This window comes from Dermacentor silvarum, chromosome 4 (genome assembly GCF_013339745.2).
Source record: "Dermacentor silvarum isolate Dsil-2018 chromosome 4, BIME_Dsil_1.4, whole genome shotgun sequence".
Taxonomy (NCBI): Eukaryota; Metazoa; Arthropoda; class Arachnida; order Ixodida; family Ixodidae; genus Dermacentor; species Dermacentor silvarum.
Genome location: NC_051157.2, coordinates 68,988,735 through 69,015,988, shown reverse-complemented (window position 1 = coordinate 69,015,988; position 27,254 = coordinate 68,988,735). Strand labels below are relative to the sequence as shown.

General features: G+C 43.1%; 1 protein-coding gene across 1 annotated transcript in view; it reads right to left on the bottom strand.

Moving 5' to 3' along the window:
- The window catches only part of LOC119448681 (Down syndrome cell adhesion molecule-like protein Dscam2), a 251,508-nt gene that overhangs the window by 66,489 nt on the left and 157,765 nt on the right, over positions 1 to 27,254 (bottom strand). The window contains exons 3-5 of the mRNA XM_049665697.1: positions 20,056 to 20,217; positions 8,599 to 8,745; positions 2,368 to 2,485 (exon numbers count right to left, since the gene is read on the bottom strand). Coding sequence (XP_049521654.1) covers positions 2,368 to 2,485; positions 8,599 to 8,745; positions 20,056 to 20,217 — 427 coding nt within the window. The remainder of the gene's footprint in view (positions 1 to 2,367; positions 2,486 to 8,598; positions 8,746 to 20,055; positions 20,218 to 27,254) is intronic.

The following is a 27,254-nucleotide window of genomic DNA, read 5'->3' as shown; positions in this document are numbered from 1 at the left end:
ACCAGATAAACTTGCATCGCATACATACGACCAATATATACTGTTAAACTTCCGCACAAAATATAAGTACCAAGTATAGTTAGACTGGAAATTGGCTGTCTGAAACGAATAAAAAAAGATTTACCCTTAATAGAAAAGGAAGCAACAAAGCATTCCGAACACTTTCTTGCACGGACGCGCGCACTCTTACACAGAATGAACGGCAGAGACGAAAAATACAGCATCATCAGTGGCAAAGCATGCCGACACATTCGCTGCGATGTCGATAGCTAAGGGGACATTCGCTGGCCAGCCATTTCAACAGCATCGGGAGTACCTGCGCCTCGGTTGTTGAAGCGCAAAGAACATCGGCGCAGCCGAATTTCGCCATGGTGCCAAATCTGATTTCGAACCAGCTCCGAAGACTTGTTCTGGCTTGCTACGAACGGTGGCGCGCTTTAAAAATAAAGTGATTCCGTGAGCACTCACGCCAGTGTATAGAACGTTTCACCATAAAAGGAAAGGGGTGGGGGATTGAGATATATTAGATATCGGAAAAAAATCAATTCCTGTCGCAAAAAACCATTTACTCAAAGTTAGGTTATGATGTTTCTTCTGTGGACTAATCTAAGTCATATTTATGTATTAGTGAGGTTTTCTTCCTATAACTTTCAAAACCTCTTCTACTTTTGCTGAACAACGTCAATTGAACGGGCCTATAAGGCAATCAATAATAACGAAGTACACTTTATTAGTCTTGTTTTCATAGTTAAAACTGCGAGCGTAAGCATGACGCATTCGTTATGAATATCGGTGATCTGCGACCCCGTGTTGTGCTTCTGAGCATTTTCCCGCTATGAGGCCACACCCAGCACGTCCTTGTTATGTGGTAAAGTTGGATTGTACTAACAGGCGGGTTTAGACAGGAGATCGAGACCGGCAATTGGCCCACCTGAGCATCACTTGCTACGTTACCACATGTCCATCAAAGCAGTCTTTCTTAGGAATGCAAGAAGAGTACGCGAAGATTTCTTGTAGGCTACGGGTGACCCTTCTAGAACACAAGGTGTTGCAGGCACGCATGCGGAAGGTTCATAGTTTTGAAGGTTCTGAAGAAAAGCTTCCACTTCATCGTGGTATTTTGGGAATCACCACAGGAAGTGTTGGATTTCCTTTGTGTCGTCGCATGAACAGCAGTTCAGGAAATCAATATGCTCCATCTTAAATAACCATGCTGGTGTATGACCAGATATAGATGTGATGCTTCTTCTATAAGAAAATCACTTGGTTACGCAGGGAACATCTGGTGGGACCCAAAGCGACGGAAAGTGACTACGGACGTCAGACTTTGTAACTTGATTAATCATAGGGCCATGACTTTAGGAGGAGGAAAGAGAGCTGTGTATGCAAGAACATCGGATTTCTTATTGCCAACAATAACAACGTCACAGAGAATGAACTAAAATTTCATTGTAAAGCTTTTGTTGCTGATTTATTTTACGAGTGCTAATCATTTGCGCGAGAACTTGTTAGCTTAAAGATCACATGCAACTTTCATTTGCCACCTGTCAGGTGCTAGATCACTTATTTGGCTGCTGTTTTAGTGCATCATATTTCTCTCTCTCTAGCCTACCCAGGGTAAAGTAGAGGTTAGGACCAAGAAAAAAATAATATCGAAGCTTTGGTTCTTATTTTTAGCATTTACCTGAAGCCTAACAGTTTTCATTTGACTAGTGCACTTCATTTCAGCAATACCCATCCTTAACGAAAACATTACCGTGTTCTGCATCGTATGGTTGTTTCATGAAGGTACCTTTCGTAGCACCTTGTTTACTAAGGTTGGTGATCGAAGGAAGAAAATATTAGCAAAGAAAAAAAAACGATTCCAAGATTTTTTAAAAAATATGGTTTTATTACTGTAATTCTTGCTCATTACAGCACGCGTGACCCACCGCGGTAGCCTAGTGACTATAAGTTGCACTGCTTAGACCAAAGTCATGAGGTCTATCCCGGCAATGGCGGCCGCATTTCATGCGGGCAAACTGCAAGACTCCTCGCGGATTTACATTTATTTGCACGTTCAAGGACCTCAGGTGGCAAGAATTATTCCGACGTTCCTCACTACGATGAGCCTCGCAATCAGAGTGTAGTTTTGACACGTTAAATGCTTGAATTAATTTTTTAGTTTTGATTAGAACAGATTAAGTTTTATTTTAAAGGAGGGTAACTCTTAAAACCTCGGTGAGAAATAGAGGAAGCGAGTGAAGTGTTCAGTTGTAGACTCTCTGAAACAGAATAGTAACTGCAGTGTTGCTCAAATCAAGGGACTCTTACCAGGAGATGTAATAAAACAAGCTCGAGAAGCAATAACAATACGAAGCGGCGCACCTGTAGCCTGGAACCGGAAAACCTTCGGCCACGCAGAGCAAGTCCACGGGCTGGCCTGGGTCACTCTGCACCCTGCTGCTTCGGTGAACAATGGATGGCATCTGCATCGTTACTGGCTCTGCAACCACAAAACAATCGCATAACATCATAAAACTTCACCTGCTGCGATGAATAGGTGAAGGACGCTGTATATTGCTTCGGAGCACGTCTAAACCGCGCCTCCGTTAAGCAGGCGCCTTGACAATTTTAAGGTACACAAAAGGCCTCGAAGTTCTGGCTGAATTATTTCGGTATATGCCAGAACACTCCACAATGTTGCTAGACGAAATGTCCACGCCATTTGTCTGCACATCAACACATTTTAATACACTCCTCGCTTGCTAGCATGCTTGGGAGAACGTGATGCCGTTGGATATAGGCATACGACACCTTTCTTCCTCAGGGCACCCTGACCTTGTTCTCTGCTGCCCGATGTTTCACTCACATGCTCAGTGATCAAAGGGAGAAAAATGGAAAACATTGTCACCAGAGGAAAACTTTTCGGCTATCCTCAACTCGTGACGACAACTGAGGCCTTCTTTCGACGATTCTCATAAGGCATGAAAAATAAAGGCCGCGGGAGTTGTTTTGTTAAAACTCGTCAAAGGAGGGCTTCAAAGAAGATGCCATTGAATCTGTTTTGAGATTCCAAGTGGCGGATGAGGATGAAAAGACAATACGTTTTTGAGGTCTTCGAGCACCCTGTGAATGGGGATGATAACTGCACGCGAACGGTCGCACTTATCATGCAACTTATATAAGCTTTCAGTAAAGTGGTTGCAATTTTTTATTGACACGGTATAATAGCATAGGTTGGCTCCTTTTAGTGGCACCGGCTACTCCTCGTCGCTTGGCCGAAAAACAAATATTGCCAAGAAAGTTGTAACAAAATGCAGCACTAAGGAACCACAGAAACAGTCAGTCAGCAATATAACAATGTTCTGTACACGAGTACATGGACCCACACAAGGTGAACATGTATACATTTGCATATGTAAACGCGTGTGTTTTATATTAACCGAGAACACATAACGAAGTTCAGTTTCACGAATAGAGAAGTTCAGTTACATAGATAAGTCCGCAGACCTAAATTCTACCCATACATAACATACTACATAAACTTTCGATAAACTCGCAAGCGTATACTAACATCATACATGCATCTTGCATCAGACGCATAAATTTATTATAGATCTAAGATACTGGCGTTTTCTGTGAAAACGTCTCAAGCGACAAGCGCTTTTCTCTGAAGCCCCGCTATTGGCCATGGGCCAACAATTTTTAGGAGTGAATGGTCGTCGATCTAATAACATTAGATCTGCCCTCAAATTGTGTCATGAAGTTTCGTGCATTGGGCGCTCGAGAATGATATGGTGCACATCTTCGTATGGGTGGCCACACGAGCACTGTGGACTTGGAGCACCGTTAATACTGCGCTTCAAGTGCCGCGCATACAGGGTGTTTCACTTTGAGAAGTTCATTAATTATTTAGACGAATTACCTAATTAGGCGGAATGTAAAAAATAATCTGAGTATCTCCAAGCGACGGCTAGCAACATTGCCTTGGTTCTCTTGAGCTACGTATCATTTTCACATTTTTAAAGTTCGGCCCAAGCTAAGTGAAACACCCTGTATGTTGTACCAAGTCACAGGCGGTACAGTAATGGCTCAAATTTTCTGTTATCTCTCAGGTTTGGCAGAATTCACAATTTTATACATCGGTATTTTTGCTGATACGACCGTATTACTGCCACAGAAGCAAGCGGACTTTACTGCGTCAAAGAGGAAAGTTTAATCTTTCTTCGCTATGGTTCACTCCATTTGCAGCTGCATCCACTGCAGTGTTTCGAGGAATATGGAGTGTTCTGATATCCACTGACACGCGCTATAACGCGATTCTTCGCGCTTGCTTTTGTGAGCTCTTTCAACGTTTAGTACAACAAATATGTATTCAAAAAAATTTTGCCTATGCGTTTTAGTGAGGCGAGTTCAGCTTTAGAATCACTAAAAACTACACATTTTTGCGCATTCTCTACTAATGGCATGATGTGCAACTGGCAATAGTGTAGCAAAACGTTCAGCGATGGTGTAAGATGTCACTCGGGATAATTTAAATGTTTGTTCTAATATCAAATGGGGTATGACCAATGCTGATCCAGAGAAAATATTATGGCACGATCCGTCTGTATACACGTGAATATACTGTAGATATAAGGTGTAAATTTGGTATAGTGCCAGTTGTTGCCTTCCGCTGAATACGGTGTCTCATTATGAAGCTAAAGCACAACATGAAAATATGTCGACACAGTTAAACAGTCGCAGTTTCACCCGAAAGGCGAAGCATCGATTTCGATAGGAAATTGGTGGACAACTATGCGAAGTAAGGGTAGCAGTTTTATCGGCCGTGTAAAGTTGTTAATATTCGCTTACTAGCTAAATAAACAAGCACGTTGTCACGCGCAGGTAAACATGAACACATCTCGCTGGAGTGAGAAAGCGCGCCAGGGGCAGCGAGCAAATTGACCTTCGCACTGACTCTCGCTTCAACGCGAACTAAACGTCGAAAGCGCAGCGCATACGAAGCTACCGCCACTCGGCGAATGCACTTTGGCCCATCGCAGTTCGCTTTGAAGGTGAGGCTCCCTCGGGCGCGCACTTCGGCCGCGTCGCAGATTGCTTGCAAGATAGCTCCGTGAGCAGCAGCCGCGTAAGCAGAACGCACCCCCCCTCCCCATCCGTCTCCGTCGCCTCCTCCCCGTGCCTCACGCGTGAAAGAAGACCGTGCGCTTCCAGCCGCCTTCCTCGCTCGCGTGCGCGAGATTAAGCTGTGGTTGCCGGCTCACCCTCGCACGCTTTCACTCGCACACACAACACACGGCGCGCGGCGACGATTTTCTCGCCATTGGACTTTATACGGAACATCACGGCGACGACGACAGTGACAGCGACGGCAAAAATGGGTTTGGAGTGTCCATATAATTGCTATCGCAATAATAAATTTAATTGGGAGATTTTTTCCTTACAATAAACGTACATGGGAAGGTTGTAGAATTGGAGGCACAAATCACAATATGAACCTAATCAATAACGAAGGTGTTACAAATTACCTGGATAACTAATATAATTAGCCTTTTTCTAAAGTTTTCACTTAGTGCAATTCCTGAGATAACTGCCACTTTTGACATAACCTTGTATAAATTATGCCACAAATTCCATTCACTTTCTACTTAATCATTGCCGCCATACCAGCAGAAGCATTCTCGCGGAGAGAATAAAAAAAATCGGTGTAATATGTAGAACAAATGCATATTTGCACCGGTCTTCTGCTTTTTGCAACTGTTGCTTTTGCTTCTTCTGTCTTAATTATTCTTTCTTGTGTCGTAGTTAAGTGTACCATTACCTCTAAATCCCGTGTATGTATTTCGTGTAAGTAATATGTCTCCTCCATCATCTGTATGAAGTGCGATATATATTCTGAGTGCCAGGATGCAGCTCAAGAAACATTTTCATTACAAACAATAATATTATTCAACTATTACATTAAATCAAAGCACGTTGCGTAGGCAGCTCGGCCATAATTCTTCTTTCATCAAAGCGCTGCTTTTTTTTTTCGTAGACCAAGATCTAAATCTGCAAATAGAAAAATAACTCCACAAGTTAAATGCCCGCAAAGGCGAGTTAAGCGAATACATAGAAACTATCTGCGAAACTAGGTCCACGACTGAGGATCGTTTGTCTTCCAACGAACGCTGAAATAAAGCGTCCGTGTTGCTGTCACGACGACAAGCGAGTTGGACACCTGGCTTGACTGATGTTCGGTTGAGGAACGGTCTCCGGGAGACCCACACTCGTATACAGTGTCGTACGAAAGTCGAGAAGGCAATTGAAGGGAGAGGATGACTATGACAAGAAGGGCTGGGTATGAAAAGCGTGTTTTGTCGTCGTGAACATGGTCCGCCACTGTGTCATGGTCCATTTTTCAATGTAAATTCGGAGAATCTTAAAAATGAGCCTATAGTTGGCGGGGCAGCCCAACTATTCGGTTCTGTCGATTGATTTGACAAACGCAGAACACGCGAATAAAACGTAAATTGGTCGGTTTTATTTAACCCCGCAAAGTCCCGAACACCCAATAAATTTTATTAACTTGTTCAGCTTTATTTTTGGCCACGGAGAGTGCATTCGTATACAATAAACACAACACTGAAAATATAGTTGAGGTCACCTCAGTGTAGCGAAAACACCACTACGGGCTTTGCTTTATTCAGGCGCCTAAATCAGTTTTCAACAATCAAGCTCAGCGTAGCAAGCATTATACATCGAGCTATGGGGTTAAAGCGGCGTCAGCGATTCCTTCGGCTATGAACTCATTTACTGCGACAGCAGCATTCTAAGTTGAGTAACAGCGCCTGGAACAGCACCAACTCAAGGAAGCGAACGAAATGCTAACTTTTCGTTTCCTTCTGCTCATCCTGTCGCACGCACTGTTACTCTATTTAACTTAACACGAACCAACAGGACCAAGTTAAAACACTTTAACAGCATTCTCCCACAGTGATCACCGCCATGTTATTTCAGCTTGCTTGCTTTTTCCTGTAATAATTGCGCTCATTCATTCAATGGCGATGGCGTTCTGATGCTTAGCGCGAGCTCTTCGGTTCAATAGCCAGTTAGTTCCTTGTGGGACATTGAATCATACAAGCGTAAACTTTTTTTTTTGCATCCCAGCCCAAAGTGAGACTGTGCATAAACATCTGCGAAAGCGGGGTTTAGAGCAGTTAATGATTTAGAAGCACAGCATATTCACTGACATGCAACGGCGGCATGATTACAGTATGAAACATCGCTTAACGCCAAGCTGCCTGTTATAAAATATTAACTGCTGCATTACATTTCTGAATCATGCTCTGATTAGTCACCATACTATTTGCTGGAACAATTAAGACTCACCCTTTTCCAATTCATTCGAGTGTTCGAACTCGTTTCCTGTTCTATCCGCCTCCGCTATGTATTTCTTCGAAAACTTTCAAGGGTATCTTAGCGCTAAAGGGTTGGTAATAACACGAATGTGCCTGCAAGCTCGAAAAAAGTAAATAGCTAATAAATGCTTATACAAAGAAAACTAAACAGCAACTAGCCATTTCCCGATTAGGTTCCTTCATTAAAACATTATTTTTTACCAACAGCCGTACTTCCTTATATTTTCCCACTAAGTTCCAAACATTTCATCATGCTTTCATAACTCTGTCGACAAAATATTCTAACTACGACACGCCTGTGTACACAGGTGACTTCGTCTGTGTCGCCTTTCATCTCTCGTTAACAAAAATATTTATAGCATAAATGATTACTTGGACAAATAAGGAATAAGTTTAAGTTTACCCTGGCTACCGAGAGAAAAAAATTTGTTAGACTAGGTTTTCTATGTCTAGTTTTTTTTTGTTGACATGAATTAAAGGGGAAGTAGGCGCCTTTATAGTGGCACTGGCTGTACTGTTCGCCGAAAAGCAAATCAATATGGAAAGCACAAAAAAAAACAGTGAACAGCGCTGAAGACACTTTAAGAGCACGAACACGTGCGAAGCTCCAAACACAAATAGCGGAGCGCGCATAAGAGAATAAATGAATAATGCACAGACATAGACAGCTCCCTAAGTAAGTGAAAGCTTTGAAGAGAGCCCTACAGTGCGCATCGAAATTCCCAGTTTTGCTGACGAGACGACACACACAACTAACCATAACTACCAACATAGCGCGACATTACCGACACAGAACGTAAATAAACACACACAGCGTGTACATAAGCTGCTGTAACCAGACGTACGTTATGCTTAGAAGGGTTCGAAGGCGAGATCTTTGGTATGCGTCCACGGTAGAAAACAGCGCTAACGACACAGACAGAAGAAAGAAGACAGGCCAGCACTCGACCTGTCTTCTTGCTTCTGTCCGTGTCTTAGCGCTGTTTTCTACAATGTATGTTATTCTGCTGCTTTTTCTGTTATGCTGAGCGTTTGTCACGTTGAACCGCTCTGTATACTGCCTAGCAAATTTCAGCGTCGTAATCTTTCTCATTTCTAGCAGTTACTCTAGCTCTAACTAGCTTTTACCAGGAAAAATAGCGCGCCGTACTTAAATGAAAAGGAAGAGCAAATAACGAAACAGGCTAGGCGGTTGCAGACATCGCGCACTTACCCCTGAGGAGCAGGCGTACGAAGTTTGAGCTTGTCTTCTTCCGGCGGGTGAGCGTGTTCTCGGTGTGGCACCGGTAGCGCAGCAGTTCCTCGGCGTCGCGGGCCTCACGAATGTAGAGCTGCCCGTCAGTCGTCACTATATAGTCATCTGCGTAAAAGGTATAAGGCGGGCTTAATAACTGAACACAAATTACTATTTTTTTTTCTATCACGATGTATGTTTACGTATTGTTCGCGGTAAATACAGATAGAAATGTTCCACTTAATTGTCGCTGTTTCGTAGGAATGCCGTAATGCTGGATAATTGCAATCCGCTGTTTCGATCATTTTTTTTAGATCGGCTGGGATAGTCGGTTAACACATTATTCCGATATTTTTTGTGCTCTGTCACGAGCACGTTGTTCCTTGGCCCCGTCAAGCGGTTTGATGCAGCTCTCTTGCCAATATTTGCAGTAATATAACATCAGATGAAATAAAATATTACAAGAAAATAAATATCCTAAATAGTAACCGGTGTACATTCAGAAGCGCTTTTATTAGCATGAAGTAGTTGGAACTTTTACTACAGAGACAAGAGTGTCTGTATAGCGCACCCGGTTCAACAAAACACAAGTGTTGAGAGAGCCGTAGAATCTTGCCTTTATTTTTTCTTCCTCCATGTTGTAATACTACTGTGTTTTGCTTTTTCTCACGTTTCCTTTTTATTTCACAGTAGGAACGGATCTCGCCATTAGCTTAATAAAAATGAACAAAAAATCTGAATAGAACTTCTCCATTTCGTTTTCTACCTTATCAAGATCAGCTTTAGAAAAGTCGTGAACGGAAATGAACGGATTAAGGATGCCAAAGACAAGTTCTTTGATACGGACATGCCAAACTTCCTGAAAAACAACCCAAAGAAATTTTGGAAGGTGATATCCCCTGAGCCTTCGAAGGAATTACCTCAGCTATGTTCATCGGATGGTTCTCCCTTGAGTGCAACTGATTTGTCGCATGCCTTTAATTCATATTTTTGCAGCGTTTTTGTCAAAGAAAAGCCCCTTAATATTGACGGGATGAGCAATAATAGTGCACCTGATTGTGATGCCTCTCCAATGCCTCGTATAACTATAACATCGAATGGAGTTGAAAAAGCTATAGAACGTTTGCCATCATACTCGAGTCCTGGTCCCGATGGTATTAGCACAAAATTACTAACACTTACTAAGCATTACTCGGCACTTACACTTGCGCTTATTTTCCAACAATTGTTAGATGCGACTCAAATCCCTGATGAATGGAAACTTGCTCACGTGGTGCAGATATTTAAAACGGGTGATAAGAATGAAATGACAAATTATCGTCCGATATCCTTGACATCTGTCACTTGCAAGCTGTTAGAACATATTCTGTCATCTCAAATTATGGAATATATGGTCGACCACAAAATTATATTTTCAAACCAACATGGTTTTCAAAGGGGACGCTCTTGTGAGACGCAACTTTTCGAACTAACTACTGAAATTCACACCAACCTGCATGAACTAATACAAACTGATGCAGTCTTTATTGACTTTGAAAAAGCCTTCGACAGGGTTGGCCATAAACGTCTGATATATAAAATGAGTCTTCTTCAACTAGAAAATAAAGTCATTGACTGGGTTCAAGGGTATCTATGTGATAGGCACCAAGCGGTAGTGATTGAAAACGTTGTGTCAGACTTCGAGCCTGTCACGTCTGGTGTACCCCAGGACTCAGTATTGGGGCCAACGTTGTTCTTAATTTTTATCAACGATATTCACATTGGTATTAATTCAAAAATTCGTCTATTTGCTGACGATTGCGTTATTTATCATGTTGTTACTGACTATGGCAATTGTCAAGAATTAGATAATGACTTGCGTAAATTAAGTGAGTGGTGCCGTGATTGGCAGATGAATATTAATGCCAAGAAAACAAAACTAATGCGCTTTACTACTTGTAATAACTTTGTGTCGCACACTTATACAATAAATAATGAGGCAATTGAACCAGTTGAGTCATTTAAGTATTTAGGTGTTCATTTAACTTTTAATCTGACCTGGAACACACATATTGACTGGGTAATTGGAAAATCAAATCGGACTCTTGGCTTTCTACGACGCACACTGCGCCAAGCTAATAAGGACACAAGACTTCTTGCCTACAAATCAATCGTTCGATCCAAACTTGAGTATTTTTCAGTTATTTGGAACCCTCATCAAGCATACCTCACGAACAGGCTAGAATCATTACAAAACAAAGCTGCTAGGTTCATCGTGTCGGATTACCCTTCCTATTCAAGTGTATCTAAAATCAAAGACAGCCTTGACCTTGCAACACTAGAAAGAAGACGGAAGGCGTCTCGTTTAATTTTCTTTCATAAGATATATCACAACCCTACACCTTACACTGCCACAGTAATAACAACGCCAGTTGCAATGTTTCCACGCTTGGACCACTCTTTTAAAGTTCGTCAACCATTTGCCCGCACCGACCTACTTCGTTTTTCCTTTCTGCATTTGGCAATCCAGGAGTGGAATCAGTTGCCGAGATCAGTAGCTGAAGAAGAAAATGCCGATAAATTTTCAGAAGCACTAAATCAATTCTTATCGCTTACCAAAAGCCATTGACGTAACCACAAAGATGTTCGGTAGTTTTGACACGTGCGAATGGCATGTCTTCTAACTTTCATTACGGTGTTTTTCAGTTATTTTGTCATGATGTATCAAATAAATCATCGCACGCTTCAGTATCTGCATGTTGAAATTGCTGTATTGCTTTCTGTAAATATTTCCGTTTTTCGTTTGCATATTCCCACCTTAGTGGACGAATTCTATGTATACTTTATTATGCAAGAGCGTTTATGCAAGTGTTATTAGCACCGCTATATTCTTTGTTGTGTGCATGTAACTTTTGGTGTTCATTGTGCTAAAAATGTATCCCCCCCCCCCCTATGTAATGCCCGATGGGCCTTTAGGGTAAATAAAAATGAAAAAAAAAAGATAAAATAGGTAAACAATAACTTACAATTGTTGCCCATTCAATTTTAGTACTTCGCTTCGAATCACCTTTCTCATTTGTTCATTATTTGTTATAGAACTTGGAATCAAGCAAATTTTTCGTATTTCCTTATTTCAGGAAGAAGAATACAAATTTTTTTCAAGGATGTGTCACATTATTGTTTGTGGGGTGGGATATAGACCTAAATCTTTGTGGATACGGATTTTTGCATATAAATTTCTGACATCCTTCTAGCAATCGTTTTCGTTACTGCTTTGCTTTATATTCCGAAAATACTGCTCCAAGTACCCGTAGCTGCACCGTGCTTCAGTGTCGTTTCTACTTAATTAGCAGGCAGCGGGAATAAATATCTCGTTTTCCACCATATTTTAGTAAAGCAAGACATCGATGACAGTAAGACTCATAGACATATTTTTTAGAGTGAACGCTTGATAAGCAGTAGTTAATTCCTATGTTTTAATCAAGTGCCAGAAATGTTTCGCCCTTTAAGATTGCTTGCAGGAAACTAGCATAAACACTTACATTGCTATCGTAACGCTTAAATTACGCTTACATCAAACGCGCTTCCGATGTATTCATCACGTGGCGTCACGTCATGAGTGATATCACAGTACTGTTTATGTACGCCACAGAATGTATCCGACAACGCCGGGTGACGCCTACGCAATCTACGACGCAGTCGTTCTCAATTCTTTCGTCACTTTCGGCCGTCAACTGAACGCTGTGTGGCCATGCTGCACGTAAAAGAAAATAAATTAAATTATGAGGTGCTGCGTGCCAAAACAACCATCTGATTATAAAGCACGCTGTAGTCGGGGACTCCGGAATAATTTTGAGCACTTCGGTTTTTTTATTGTGCACCTAATAAAAGTACGCGAGCATTTTTACATTTCGCCCTCATTTAGGCGAGGGCGAAATGCGGGAACGAGCCCGCGACCTGGAGCTCAGCTGCGCCATGCCACATAGGTTGGGCACCGCAGTGGGTGCACGTAAATAGATACATTTCTTAGGCGCAAGAATCTTTGCTTACCAGTAGAACTCAGCTCACGAGATGAGAGCTACACTACCTTTTTTGTCATCTTTGAAATTCTTCTGTTTCATTTTCTTGAAAGCTATTGGCCTTGACATCGAGCGGAGTCACCCACCTGGCGTGCATTGGCTGAACAACGCATAGTGTAGAAGATGCGTCGCGTCGTATGCTAGCCACTATACGTGTTTAAATGGGTGCGTACGGCACGTTTATCCTTTAGTGATGGTTTGTACGCGGTTGCAGTGCAGCGTGAAATCATAGTGCGCATTTTTTTTTTTTTGTGGTGTAGAGAAGCATTCCGCTTTGCAATGTAGTCCTTGCGCTGCAATAACAGTGAGTGCGCCATCCTTATCTGCTCCTAAGTGCCCTTCTTTTATGTCGATATCCCACTACACAGAAATAACTTTGCCTCACAATTGAATTTCGGCACTTGGCTACAAAAGATAAGCAGAAAGAGAATATTAGAATAGGATAATGTTTGACATGGTGGTCGCAATACGCAGGACGTCATAATACTGTTGCAGGCATTACAATGCGATCTTTAGCCTGGCGTTGTTAGCTAGAGGGAAGGCATCGGCAATTATTTACTTAAAGAAAACAACCTCAAAGGTTTGCCATTACAGATAATTGGAACTTTTTCTCATAAATATCATGCACGTAATCATGTAACTTGTGCTTATCAATGTCACGTTTTGAGGCCACATGGCGATTCGTGTGAGGCCATATGGCTATCCTGCAAGTGCACTGCCACTTGTAGCGGCGTACCTGGTTTTACTGAACTGTGTACTTTATTGTACAGCGCGTCCCAGAAGCCTTTCCCTGATTACTAACATGCAGAATGCAGGCAATATGACATATACATACAGGGTGTCCCTGCTATCACGCAGCACGATTTAAAAGAAGAGGAACGGCGTTACGCGAAGCAAATTTAGTGCGTATTGTTTCCAGTGCAGTGGAGTAGCTGCCAGTAATATTTTGTTAGTGAGATTTAATTAGCTAATTGGAATTAATTATTATACCACTCGAAGTACGGTCCTAATTATCAAAGTGTCAATGAGAAAGCTGTAGAGCAACATGAAAAGCACCCGATGCAGCTTTCTGTTGCTCAATGCGTGCTACATAAAAGTGTTTTTCCGAGCGTGAAAGGAGCCCGCGAAAGTGCCTCGAGCGACCAGTCGCGCAGCAATTCTGCGTGTATTCGCGGGCTTCTTTCACACTCAGAAAAACACATTTATGTAGCACGCATTGAGCAACAGAAAGCTGTATCGGGAGTTTTTCATGTTGCTCTGCAATTTTCTCATTAACACTTTGACAATTAGGACAGAGCTTCTCGAGTTAGATAATTAATTACAATTTGCTAATAAATCTAAGTAACGAAAAAATTACTGGCGGCTACTCCACTGCACTGGAAACAATACGCACTAGGTTTGCTTCGCGTAACGCCGTTCCTCTTTTTCTTTAATCGTGCTGCGCGATAGCTGGGACACCCTGTATACATGTGCCTATTATCTTGAATTGCATGTGACATGTTCAAGTTTTTGTGTGCACATACATACTCACTGTTACTTTGTTTGTTACAGGGCCCGTGACGTAACAACAGCGGAATCAGACACCATTTGCTAACAACATGTACTCAAACCAGGAGGAAGCCCAATGTGTCCTCTGGTATCACGGGACGCATTCACCCCAAAAAAATGTCTAGAGACCATCCCGGACGGCATACCATACACACCCACCAGACTTTAAAATCATCACGATGTGGTATGCGAAGTTTAAGGCAACAGGGAGCGTCCGTGATCTCGCTAGAACAGGCATGCCTGGACCTACATAGTGCGCAGACAATTCAGACAGTGAGAGACGCCTTCGTGAGAAGGCGTCTTTCACTGTCTTCGTGAGAAGTCCTAAGAAGTCGGTCTGCAGAGCCTCACGTGAGTTGCATATTCCGAAGACATCAGTGCACCGCACCCATCCAACATAAACAACTTCTTTTCCATGCGTGCAAAGTCCAGATCGTGTAGTCTCTCCAACCAAGGGATTACAGTGCTCGTTATGACTTTGCTGTTGCCATGCTGGCTGAGATTGAGGAAGATGATGACTATCTGAAACGTGTCCTTTTCTCAGATGAGACCACATTTCATTTGAACGTAGTTTTCAAATGCCACAATGCTAAGATCTGGGGGTCCGAGAATCCCCACGCTGTGTGCGACCATCAGAGACAGCCCTAAGCTGAGCGTGTGTGCGGTCTTATGCACAGTAAATTTATAGCACCTTTGCTTTCTGTGGAACGACAATCACAGCCGATACCTACCTTGATATGTTATCGTTATTTGTTGTGCCACAGATTCAGGAAATTGCGGACTTAATTTTCCAACAAGATGGTGCGCCACCTTATTGGGGGTAGATGTTCATGCCTATTTGGATACATTTCCGGGAATATGGATCGGACGTGGTGCCCACATCAGCTAGGGTCCTCGATCACCGGACATAACACCACTTGATTTCATCCATAGGGGCTTATGTCAAGGACCAGGTTTACTAAACACCAGTGAACGACATCGCAGCATTATGGCACAGAATTACTAACGCCATAGCATCCATCCCTCAAGAAATGTTGACCTACACATGGGTGAAATTGCAATATCGCCTGGATATCCTTCGGACAACGAAAGGGGCACACGTCGAAATTTATTGTGTGCGTTGTACGCAAAAAATTGAATGTTACCTGTACTTCAAAATAAAATATATGTGTCTATGTGCCATATCTTCTGCATTCTGCATGTTTGTAATCGTAGAAATACTTCTGGGACATGATTTAAATCTAAGAGAATTAAAGAAAGGGCTGGTTATCTATGCTTACAAGCGGTTAAGTATACAGTGCTCAATAATTACCTACTTTAACTTCATTGCACAGGAATACAAGCACGTTTATAACAAGTAAAATTACAGGTTCAGAAACTGTGTTTTGCGCTTCTTTCACGCATCGTAGGAATGTTTTGTGCATTTCATCCGAAATTTGGTATTATAGAGAAATGTATTATCAGTGTGCTGCAGTCAGCGTGTTTTATCAGCCAACAATCGACCCAAACCGCTCACAGCGAAGCGCTGCCGCGCAGTTAAACGGCTTATTCCCACTAACGCGGTGACACTGCTGCCACCTACAGCTCGATCTCGCGGCAAACACTGCTCCTACTGGGCAGCAAGCTTGTTCGTGATCGACAAATCCAATGGCAGCAACAGTAAGGTGGACGTTTCTCTTATCTTGAGTTTCCGAATGCGAAGGACGAAGCGTGGTACACAGGCGCCCTCACGAGAGAGGGAGAGAAAGATTGGAAGAAAGGCGAGAAGGAAAAATTCTTTTGAGATATTTTGGACAAGTCATGAAGGAAGAAACCATAAAAAAAGCACTTGTGACGAACTACTGAGCAAGGTTGTTGCATTCATCGATCCTGACCTTTATCAGTGCTCAAAAAAAAAAAAATCCTGAAAAAAGAACAAGAGCGAGAATGCGCAGAGAGATGCGGGCAGATACGCCCCAAAAAAACTTGGATCAATACTTCGTTCACTCCAGTGTCGTGCTCGATTCCTGTCCGTTAACAAAGTTTAAAAAAAACAACACATATAATATTCATGCAGCAAAAATCACCACCGGTGCTGAAATATTGCCGTCATCAGCTCAGTGTCTTCAGTGTCGCCTTGCTACCATAGGTTTTTACTGCCGCAGGTATTTTTAACAAAAACATAAACAAGATTGCAGAAAGCGCGCCTAATGGAATAGCCACTAATCGTTACGTTCTTGTGCACTGAGTGGCTCTGGCGTGCAGTTCGTGGTTAGGGCGTGCCTGAATTTCACAACCCGGATGTTGACGCCAGGACGTGTTTACTTTAAGCGGTCGATGGGCCTCTCGTACTCTCAGGCTATAACTATACACCAGGAGTAACACGGTATCGGTAGTATAGTGAAATAATGTACGTTACAGGGTCTTTCTTTCCCATTTACTGTGATATAAACATAAAAAGCATCGAGGTCGTGAAATAAGTGTGTTTAGGGGTGGATGCTCCTCAATTTTCTGAAGGTTGCTGAATAACGTATATTGTAGCATGGAGTAAAATTAAGAGTAAAAGGTAGACCCACTTTGTGCTCTATCCCTACTGTCACAGTGTGTGTGTTTAAGAATACGGAGAATATTTATTCTTGAGCACATCATAAAATTACGTGTATTCTTTCATGATTTATGAACTTGAACCACCTTCCCCGTGGGTTTATGCAAGTGAAAATGGTTTGGGAATTAAAAACACGATGTCTGTATTTGCATTAATCATCTTGTATGGTAAAGACGAGCACAGAAGTAAGAGAGACTATTGCTTGTCAGACATGGCATTTATATAATCATGTGTTTCAGGCCTAGTGCTGAACTAAAGGGGATTGTATCAACTAAAAATAGTACACACTCCCGGTCCTCACACCTCCTTTCATTTGCTCCACAATAGTTTAAATAATATGAACGATTATGCGTTCCCACAGCTTATCGCATGAGCTAGCCGCATACCTTTTCTGCTTAGATCAATTATCGCTACGCGGCGTACTGTACCGCCTCAACTCATTTTCGACGATAAAACATTTTAATCCATCCATTTAATTAGATGATAGACCATATTGTTCCGCTCTACGAAGCCATAACTATTCCGCTTCCTGAAGTACGTGAACCCTATAGATAAACATGCATGCAGCATAAGGTTCACTACGTGAAATTAGGCTGTCAGCAGTGATGATTTACTGACGCCTCAGTACAGAAATTTTGGAAATGAACGTCACTGAAATGTGGTACACGGACTTGAGTGTTGCCTCATTTCCAATACTGACGCCATTAATTAGACGCAGCAAGCTCATGCCTAGTTTAACGATGGTTTTGGCCCTTCGAAGTACGCATCTCTGTAACCATGCAGTGAAGAGCTCGAACATCTATGGCCCGAGAAAATGGCGCCCAACGGCGAAAGATCGCAGCGAGCGCCGATTTTGACCGTCAACATCACAACTTCGCTGGGATTCCTAAAAACCTCCCTCCTAAGGTCGCGATGCCATCGTGTTTGCTATGCAAACGAATGCCTTCTCGGCGCCGCTGACTTTTGCCTCGAAACGCCGTTTATCGACACTATGCTGCAGCTTCCATTCTCTGCGCTTGTTCTCCAACCGTTTCCTTTTTTTCGATCTATTTACAGGAGCGCTGTTGCACTCCAGAGGCTTTTAGAGCCTGAAGCACATTTTTTTCTCCCTTCCATTCAGCAAAGGCTAGAAGAACGTCATGAAGGCAATAAGTGATGTGCTGTTTGCCACTAGGCAACAAAAGAAAGAGATATGAATCAGAAGTTCACCTATAGACGTGCACGAATAGCGAAGTAGCGTACGCTTCCTGGCTATTGTAAAGCGATTGCAGGGAATGCGGTGTGAAAGAAAGCATAAATATCTGGAACAATTGACGACTGCCTCCAAGCACGATCAACGGAGGCAAGAAAAGCTGAACCTCGCATTCGCGAGGCATTCAAGAATGAATGCGCCATTTAGGTTCTGAGACAGCCATAATCGACGCAGTTCTTTGGAGAACAGTGTTTCACCTTCCTTTAGCAAGCCGTCGTGAAGCGGAGAAATACGGGAAACGGTTGTAGAGTAGCTCTTGCTTGTATTCTGACACTGCGTCTTGAGGCTGTATTCTCCGATCTGTTTTACCATGCAACTTTTTTTTTTACCTGTTGCTCTCTGTTGGTACTTCCGTGAGCGAGAAGAAGAAAAGAAATGCACTGAATGAAGAGCGGTATGTTGTGTAGCGGCCGAGGAAATCTTTCATAAGCTGCTTTGCGTATTCAGCTCTTTGTTTTCAGGTGGTTTCATATCGTCAAAACTTTTATGTGCTTACAGCTAGCTGGCTCTTCATAAGATGGATACTTGGAGACAGATGGGCAATAAGCGCGCGAAGAGGATGGCTGTTTAAATAAGTATTATCGTTATAAATGCCTTCTGCAGGGAGTTCTAACATATGTTGTCATGCAGAGAAGGAAGAGTAAACACTGCGCATGCAACAACGTATGTAGCGACGACATGAACAAAAAATTATTGTTTCAAGTTTCCTGGACATCATTGCTTCAAGAAAACAGACGTTTGAACGCCTCAGGTCAAAATGCTCTGCGGGTTCAAATTACGTAACGCAAACATGTCGCTCACTGGTGCACAGGTAAAATCATTTTAGGAACAAAACAACAGTTTTTGTTGGAGATATATAAATGAGATTACAAATTATAAAAGCAGTAAAATGTACTTGCCACGCGTGCACAACAAGTGTTTTGCACACCGTTCGTTGAATTGCTCGCTTGCGTTGCCAACTACGAAGCACATTTATTACTTCGCATTGTTAAACAATAAAAAAATGGCCCATATTCCATTTTTTTTCTCATAACTCAACTTAACAAAAACAAAAAGAAAATGTCAAAAGGCGCCCGCCTTGTAGAACATGCTTATCTTATATCATTTACTTTGAGCATTATTTCTTTTGTATACATTCACTTTCAAGCACAGCCCAATGACGCATCATTCTGCACTCTACAAAGAAAAAAAAACCAAAAAAGCAAGAGACAGAGTTTTGTGGTTTCATGTATGCTAATTTCACAGGTACCGATTCAAAGTTTGTGATGTAGTATAACTACCAATGTTGAATAGGCCATCCTAAACCTTAGCGCCCTTTTTCTAGGAGCACCTTCAGTGGTGGCAAATGTTTCGACCTCGCATTGCTCTTTTCCGTGGGCCCGTGCTTTCAGCGTTATCTTTAGCCGTCCAAAATGAACTACCGAGTCTACCTATTGAATTTTGATCTGGGTGTCGGAAAGATGAAATTGAATTCTGGGGTATTACGTGCCAAAACCACGAATTGATTATGAGGCACGCCGTAGTGGGGGAGTCCTGAATAATTTTGACCACCGTCTTTAACGTGCCTCCAATGCACGGGACACGGGCGTTTTTGCATTTCGCCCCCGGTTGAAATGCGTCCGCCGCGGCTGGGATTTCATTCTGCGACCTCGTGCTCAGCAGCGCAACACCATAGCCGCTAAGCCACCACGGCGGAAGCACTGCAGCGTCGTGCGGCGTAACAAGCGTCGACAATTGGCGGGTGGTTCTTTTCGCTGATCTTTATTTCATTGCAACCAGTCCGGTGCGTCGAGCGCCCAACGTGGGTGACAAGGCCGCAGGGTATTCACTAGGTTTGGTGGCCAAGTGCAACTGGCTCGGTTGGAACGCAGTAGCGCAACTTCAATCCTCGTGTGCAGACACATATTTAGGACGGAGTGCGAGTGGAAAGAAGCTCACGTACAGAATCATTCCAAGAAGGTCGTCCATTGCCACTGGGTTACAATGCTACTTACCACCATGCGTGTTCCTTGTGATGACGTACCCGTCGACTCGCTGCCATGACGTCACGAACACGTGGTCCCCCAAATGGCTGGGGATGGGGCACTGAAGCAGAACCGGATTGCCGGCGACCACGTGCTTGTCCGAGAACCGCATGTCGTAGTTGGTGTCAAGAACTGCGAGTGAGAAAAAAAAAAGAAAGCATGCGATAGTTGGCTATTTGCATGCAGAATAATTAGTGAACATGGAGCATAGTGAAATATAAGCACTTGTGTATACATGTTTTTCGCCTGAAGGTTATATGCGTTTATGCATGACTACGTGAGCCAAAAGCGCTTACTCGTTGCTGAAGTATATTTGACATAAACATCAGCACAAGAAATATCATATTAGAGGTTATGGATACGTTTGTAGATGCTGCGACCTTAGGCTGTACTTTTATGACCCAGTGATTTGTGAAATGGGTAGTTCGCGGATTACCACTAAACATACTGATATGTATTGCGCTTTTATCTCCCTACATTCTATAATGTAGAGCGCACCTTATTTAGGCTCACTTTTCTCGCATTTCTACTGTCAAAAGCTTTATGACGAGCGATCACAATTAAATGTATGCCTGTAAGCTTATATCCTATCCGCTGTTCTTCCGCAGTTTTAAGCGTACCTTTAAGCAGTAGTGTTTCAAGCGGTTTGGCAAGTAGTATGCGGAATTTCAGAGAAAGTAAAAAAAAATAATCCACCAGAATTCAATGAAAACTAGCAAACATCAAAGTAATGCAGTAAAATTGAGCTACCTTGAAAAATAAGCTTTGTGCTGCAGTTCAGGGTAGACATAAAACTTAGTACAAGATCACTGTTTGGTATGCCAAGTGCTGGGTTGGCACTAAATTACGTAACGATATTTAATGCGTTATATACTTGGCCGCCATGGCGCGTATACCAACGGATGCCTCGCTCTTCCGTCAAGCTCTAAAATCTTACCAAATAGCAAGTTTTCGCACGCACCTATGCCGCAGCCAGCATTTGTGTCAGCTACTATTCGTAAACTGTTCGTAAACTATATGGCAAGCAAAATTTAAAAAATCAGTCGTCACCATCTCGGTGCGGATATATAGAAAAATCAGAAGCACAACTTCGCGTTTATCTTAGGTTTATTCACCCAACAGTTTCGGTCGGTGGACCGACCTTTTTGATGGGATACGTATTCGTAAACTGTTCGTAAACGATATGTCAAGAAAAATTCAAAGAATAAGTCGTCACCACCTAAAAAGGTCGGTCCATCGACCGAAACTGTTGGGTAAATATACCTAAGATAACCGCGAAGTTGTGCTTCTCATTTGTCGAAATAAGCTTGCATGGCCCATTGCAAAATCCACTTACTACTAGTATATATATCGCCGAGCGTTGATTTTAGAATCCACCCAACAAGGTTGTGTACGTCTAAGGGAGGCATCGAAAAGGCAAGCAGAGATTGCCACTCCGCCGTGTACGTCATGCCGTGACGCGGCTAGCGCTGCAAACACATTTAATCGAAAGAAAGACAAGAAATAATGGGCAATCCAGACGGCGCGTACTAATCAAGTTGAAGTCTAGATAGTAATTAATTTAGAAGAAATACTGACAAAAGGTATTCATTTGTCGTGTTCTCTACGTTGTAAGGGCTTAACAACAAAGTGTGTGGCGGTAGTATGTTAAAATAATTCAGGAGATGATAGATCAATAGCCTACTTTAGCATTTTATTCGCAAACATATGAAGTGCGTTCGGTCATGTCAGGACGGTTCAATAAAATTGTGCGACAAAACTGAGATCTTTCACTCGGCTCCACATCACCAGGCTCCGGTCCGGCAGGAGCGTCGCGTTTCGTATACGTAGCGTCGCGGCAATCTCGGCCACGACACTGACAATTCGTGTATCATAAGAACGTTACCTTGTAACATCCGTAAGTAGTACACATGTACGCATGCTCGGTGGGACAAAGCTTTCCAGAATTCCAAATGCGTTGCTCTAAAATGCACCGTTCTTCCCGCTCGGAAGCTGGAGCAGTAGAGAAGCGCACAACACGCACTGGAGTGATCCTAATCTTAGCGACAACGATTTGCACTTTTCTGTCGACGGATTAATTGTCAGCAGCTAAAAAGGGGACGATGTATATGTGGGTCGCACAAGGATTAATGAACACATTGCTTTTTATCCAGTTGGTGGACTAAGTGCGCTAGAAAGGCACCACGTGAAATTAGTATGCATTGAATGCAGACATAATTCTAGTAAAGTGAGGAGTATCAGAATTCTGTTTAGATAATGGGGGAATAAAAGTGCAGGGTCTTAAGATCATTGAAGCCGAGCGATTGTTGCTAGGAGACTTAAACCTCGGAAGTTGATCCAACGAAGACCCGTCTACCATATGATCACCTAAGGTAAATCCGATCTCCTAAGAGTTTTTTTTAAAGGCAGAAAAATGCAACAGCACGAATGAATAAGAATATAAAGTAACTAGAGCGTAGTTATTTTTTGCGTACCTGCTGTATAAGCCAAATGTAAGGGGCGCCTCCTACGCAGGATAACAAGCACGAAACACCTACAGCATATGAAATTCGAACCCTGTGCAAAGCGCTTTCTTTTTTTAGTTAATTGCTTTCCCGAAAAATCCATGTTGTTCGGTCAATATGATAAAATAGGGCATGTGACAGTTGACATCAGTCATGTAACCTATAAACCGGCTACAAAAACAAAAAATAATGCGTGCACACAGATAAATTATTTCTGTTTTTTTTTGTACCATTCCAAAATTCAGAAAAATTAGGACATTTTGATAACTGTGTACTTGAAGCTTGTCACTTAGTATGTTTACAGAGACATTTGTTTACAGCTACCCAGCTATACAAGCAGTCAAGGAACTTGCAGGTTGAGCAAGCGCACACCTTGGACGAAACAAAAGCAGGTATACAAACAAGACGAGCCCTACCGTCTCTCCTACTTTCCCCGTCATGTACGACTTGGAGTTACTTTGAATCTGAATTCATTGTTGGCCGCGCAAAGCATCAAGTCAAGGTTGATAGCAACAGTAAAAAAAGAAAGAAAACACACATTTTTGCAAGCAATTTATTTCACGAAGACGTTTCTTGGAACTTCCGTGTTTGTGCACGCCGGCGCGGTTCGGCAGGCTGTAATAATTTTCATCCATGTTTGAAACATGTTTTTCATTCCACTGAAGCCTGAAATATTTATGTAATTTAGCAAGAATATTAAAAAACTGAAACCTGTGTAATACGCCCCAGGTGAAAAGCTGTTATCGTAAGGTGCCATCCACCGTGGTTGCTCAGTGGCTATGGTGTTGGGTTGCTGAGCACGAGGTCGCGGGAATCGAACTCCCGGCCACGGCGGCCGCATTTCGGTGGGGGCGAAATGCAAAAACACCCATGTACTTAGATTTAGGTGCACGTTAAAGAACCCCAGGTGGTCCAAATTTCCGGCGTCCCTCACTACGGCGTGCCTCATAATCAGATCGTGGGTTTGGCACGTAAAACCCCATAATTTAATTTAATCGTAAGGTGACGTGCGATAATAAAAATAAATCTAAGCATTTAATGCCATTCGGTGCCCGGTAAACTCAAATGTTCTCATACTATGGCCAAAACAGAAAGATTAAAACACGTCTCAGCTTTCACAGCCCGTCGTCAGTCATTTTCCACTGTGTGTACTTCACTTCTTGGGCAGTATGTATGCCTTTCACAATGGTTCTCGACACATGGACCCTTCTAGCGTCGGCGAGATGCAGTTATAAGTTCAAAGAAGGGCTTCGAGACCGTAAATACACACGCCCCGAACAGGTGCCACGAATCGATAAAGCGCACCACCATGTAGCCGGTCGCAAGAAAGCCGGAGGTAGGGGTTGGAGTTTGTGTCTATGTCACGTTTTGGCCCCGCAAGCATTTCGTATATAGACAGCACTACGGATATAAATCTTTCCTCTAAGCGTCTTTCTCACGCCAGCATCAGGTAAGTGTGGATCTTTTGAAGAAAAAAATTTCAACACCGCGCATTTCGTACCGTACGACAGCGCTACAAAATGACTTCGCCTAAATGGGTGCCTAATGCCGGCGGCTTGTTTCCAGACCACACTGTATACCATTCCTTCAGATGGTACTGAAGTAGTTCACCCTTTACCTCCAATGGATATTGCCCTCCTCGATCAGTGATAGGCCGCAGCGGTAAACTGTCCAGAGGCTGGCGCTTCTGAACAACTATTAAAATGGCACGAGTCTACACCCCAACCCGATTCAGCAAAACGTCTTCCTCTTTCGTATTGTCGCATTTATACCATCAAAATATTCATGGTGCAGTTTTTTACGTGATTGATTGAGCGCGTGGGCGCGTGCGTGGGTGGGTGTTCGTTCTTTTTTGTGTGTTCCCGGTAGCATACGGGCTCGTTTTTTTTTTTCACATCTTCCTTGCGGGTGTCTGTCTTTTGTACCCGACTCAATCCAATGATCATAACGCCCACTTCAATGCAAGGCCTTCTTTACAAGGACTTCGATCATTTATATTTCTAGTACAAAATTGCCCAAGTACATTACAAAAATGGGCAATTGTCATCCGTAGTAGTCCGCAAGATGTACGCGCCGAGGAAGACTTGCGGAGTAGTAGACCCAGTATCGCATGCAATATAAATTCCAAGAAATTGCTGAATACGTAGAGAAAGAAAGAAATAAAACAAAGGAAAGAAAGAAATGCAGAAAGAAAGACAGAGAGGAAGAAAGACAGAAAGTGTAACTACTTTAATTGATTAGCTATCCAGCTCACAGTGGTAGTGCAAAGCGGCTTTTGTGAGCGATGTCAAGCACCACTCTTCCGCATTCTCAATGAAATAGTGCTACAGACGTTCCACTACAGCAGAGAGCATTTCCTGCCATTAATAAACCTGTTGCAAGTTTGCGCCCCTTTCGTTTGTCCGCGTTTGCATGTCTCCGTCGTTTTCTTAGATGGCCCAACAAAAAAGTATGAACGGCAACCAACCAGCCCGTTTTATCGTTCTTTCGAGCTTTCAAGACGTTCTATGCCATGCTGACTGCCGTACTTCAAAACACCAACTAGCAGAAAAATTGGTGAAACACCTGTGCTAATAGGCTAATAGTTTAATCGATGCTAAGACGGAACGATTGGCGGTCGAGCGCGCATGGCTAACACCGCCCTCCTGCAGCAACAGCACCACCACACACAACTCGACCCTTTTTTGTGCGTGTGATGTTTTTGTTTCCTGTAGGCAGCACGCTGGGAGGAATCGGACGTTTCATTAGAGCAGCAACTAGCCCAGCTAGTTGGCACAACGAAAACTTTGACCTCAAGCATGCGCTAAATTTATCCAGAGCAGTAAACTACGAAAACAAGTACGCGTACGTTTGAAATATCCGTGCGAAATTTTGATCGCTGAATACGAAGTAGTCAGCACAAGAAACTTAAAAAAAGTAAAGTAAAAGGATCAAATTGGATGCTAACTAGTAATGAAAACTAAACTCTTAGTACTTAAACTTCAACTCCACCCAAAAAAAGAAAGATACAAGTAATTCAAAGAGTGAAGTATCGGTGTCTAACACGAGCCACTTCTCCACAGTAATCCGCATGGTGCCAGTTTACGTTGCTGGAGCGTCAGTATGATGCGTCTGACCAGAAACGCACTCTTTTCAGGTTCGCGAGACAGCAGCCTTAGAATGGATCAGCCCTGTCTATTGTGTTGCAGACACAACCGCCTGCCTCCAACCCCCCAATTCTCACTTCACCGGTTAACACAATTCAAATTTTCTTGCGTATTCTCTAGTTTTCGGGAAACCAAGGGCGTGGAGGGCTCTGAAACGACTTTGACGCGACCGAAGGGCGGCAGGCTGTCATTTCTCGCAGCCTGTCGGCGACACTCACGAGGACTCCCTATTCCTAAGGGCTGAAGGCAAAGCGAAAGAAAAGCGTGGAGCAAGCCAAGGATCGATAGCGACGGTCGTGGCCCGAAAACCAGATATAAGAGGGGGGGAGGGGGGAAGGGGGTGTCTCTTGAAAAAAACTAGACAGCGTCACCTAGCCATTGATTAGTCGTTTGTTGCATGTATAGCAGGGCTCTAACATCCACCGTGCCACTGTAGTAATGCATTCACTTCCATCGTTCCTCGTTGGACTGGCCTCACGTGTTACCCTTTCTGTCTGCTTGTCCACAAAACCATCGACCGAAACCAACGATTCACTCTACCCTCGGTCCCCGTCATACAAAAATAAGCTACGATGTCACCGTGGTCGCCGCAACATAACAACATAGTAGTCTGTCCATGCAAGGTCTTGGAATAAAGGAAGTGGGAATATCTTGCGTATAGCATAGATTTCGTACGGTCATTATTGTGGGTGTAGCTCGGTCGCGTAGATGTGTCACTCGCCGAACTAGTTTCGGTAGCGATGTCAACTACGGGTCTGGCAGTGAACAAGCGAGCGCACTCTAATGACATGCAGCTACGAAGCTTTCACGTTCGGCCTACTAGGGATTACCCGACGTCTGGTGGACTCTCTAATTAATCTTTCCTAGCCTGCACGGGTTACGGCACTGTGCACCATGTTTCCCCGGATGATTCAATCGGCTGCTTGACGACATCCTTCTGCACTCCGCGAGAGTATCATGGCGCGGCGCAACCTTAGCCGATAATTATTCGACCCCGATGACTTCAGACATGAAACACACTCCCATTATCAGTGACACGTTTCAACCTGTGATGATTGATATTCTGCGGTGGCTCACTTTTCTTTTTTTCAGTTGCATTGTTTGTTTGTATTGTATATACCGTTTGTGCCTTTTTTTAACGCGATAGCGTTAAGGACCCCGTGTCGCAGAAAATCTGGCGTTGGCGTTGGCGCCGGAGTAAGCATCGGCATCTGGCGAAAATAATCATGCCGAACCACATCATCACGAACCACCCCGACCGGGCAGGCCCTTCGCGTGGCGCAAGGCGTTAGTGGAAAAAAAATTGCATTTCTCAAAGCAAAATCCTTCAGAAAAATCGTAAAGTACGACTTAACCACAAGCTACAGACGTGATAGCGTTGGATTGTAATTTGAATATACGCGAAAAAAGTCTGCCAGGGATTATTTAATGCTATCGCGTTCCACTCTTAAAGGCGAAGCAACGGCGTCCTCCAATTCTGGTGGTGTTTCGCTTTACTTTGGTTCTAGGCAACATTGAG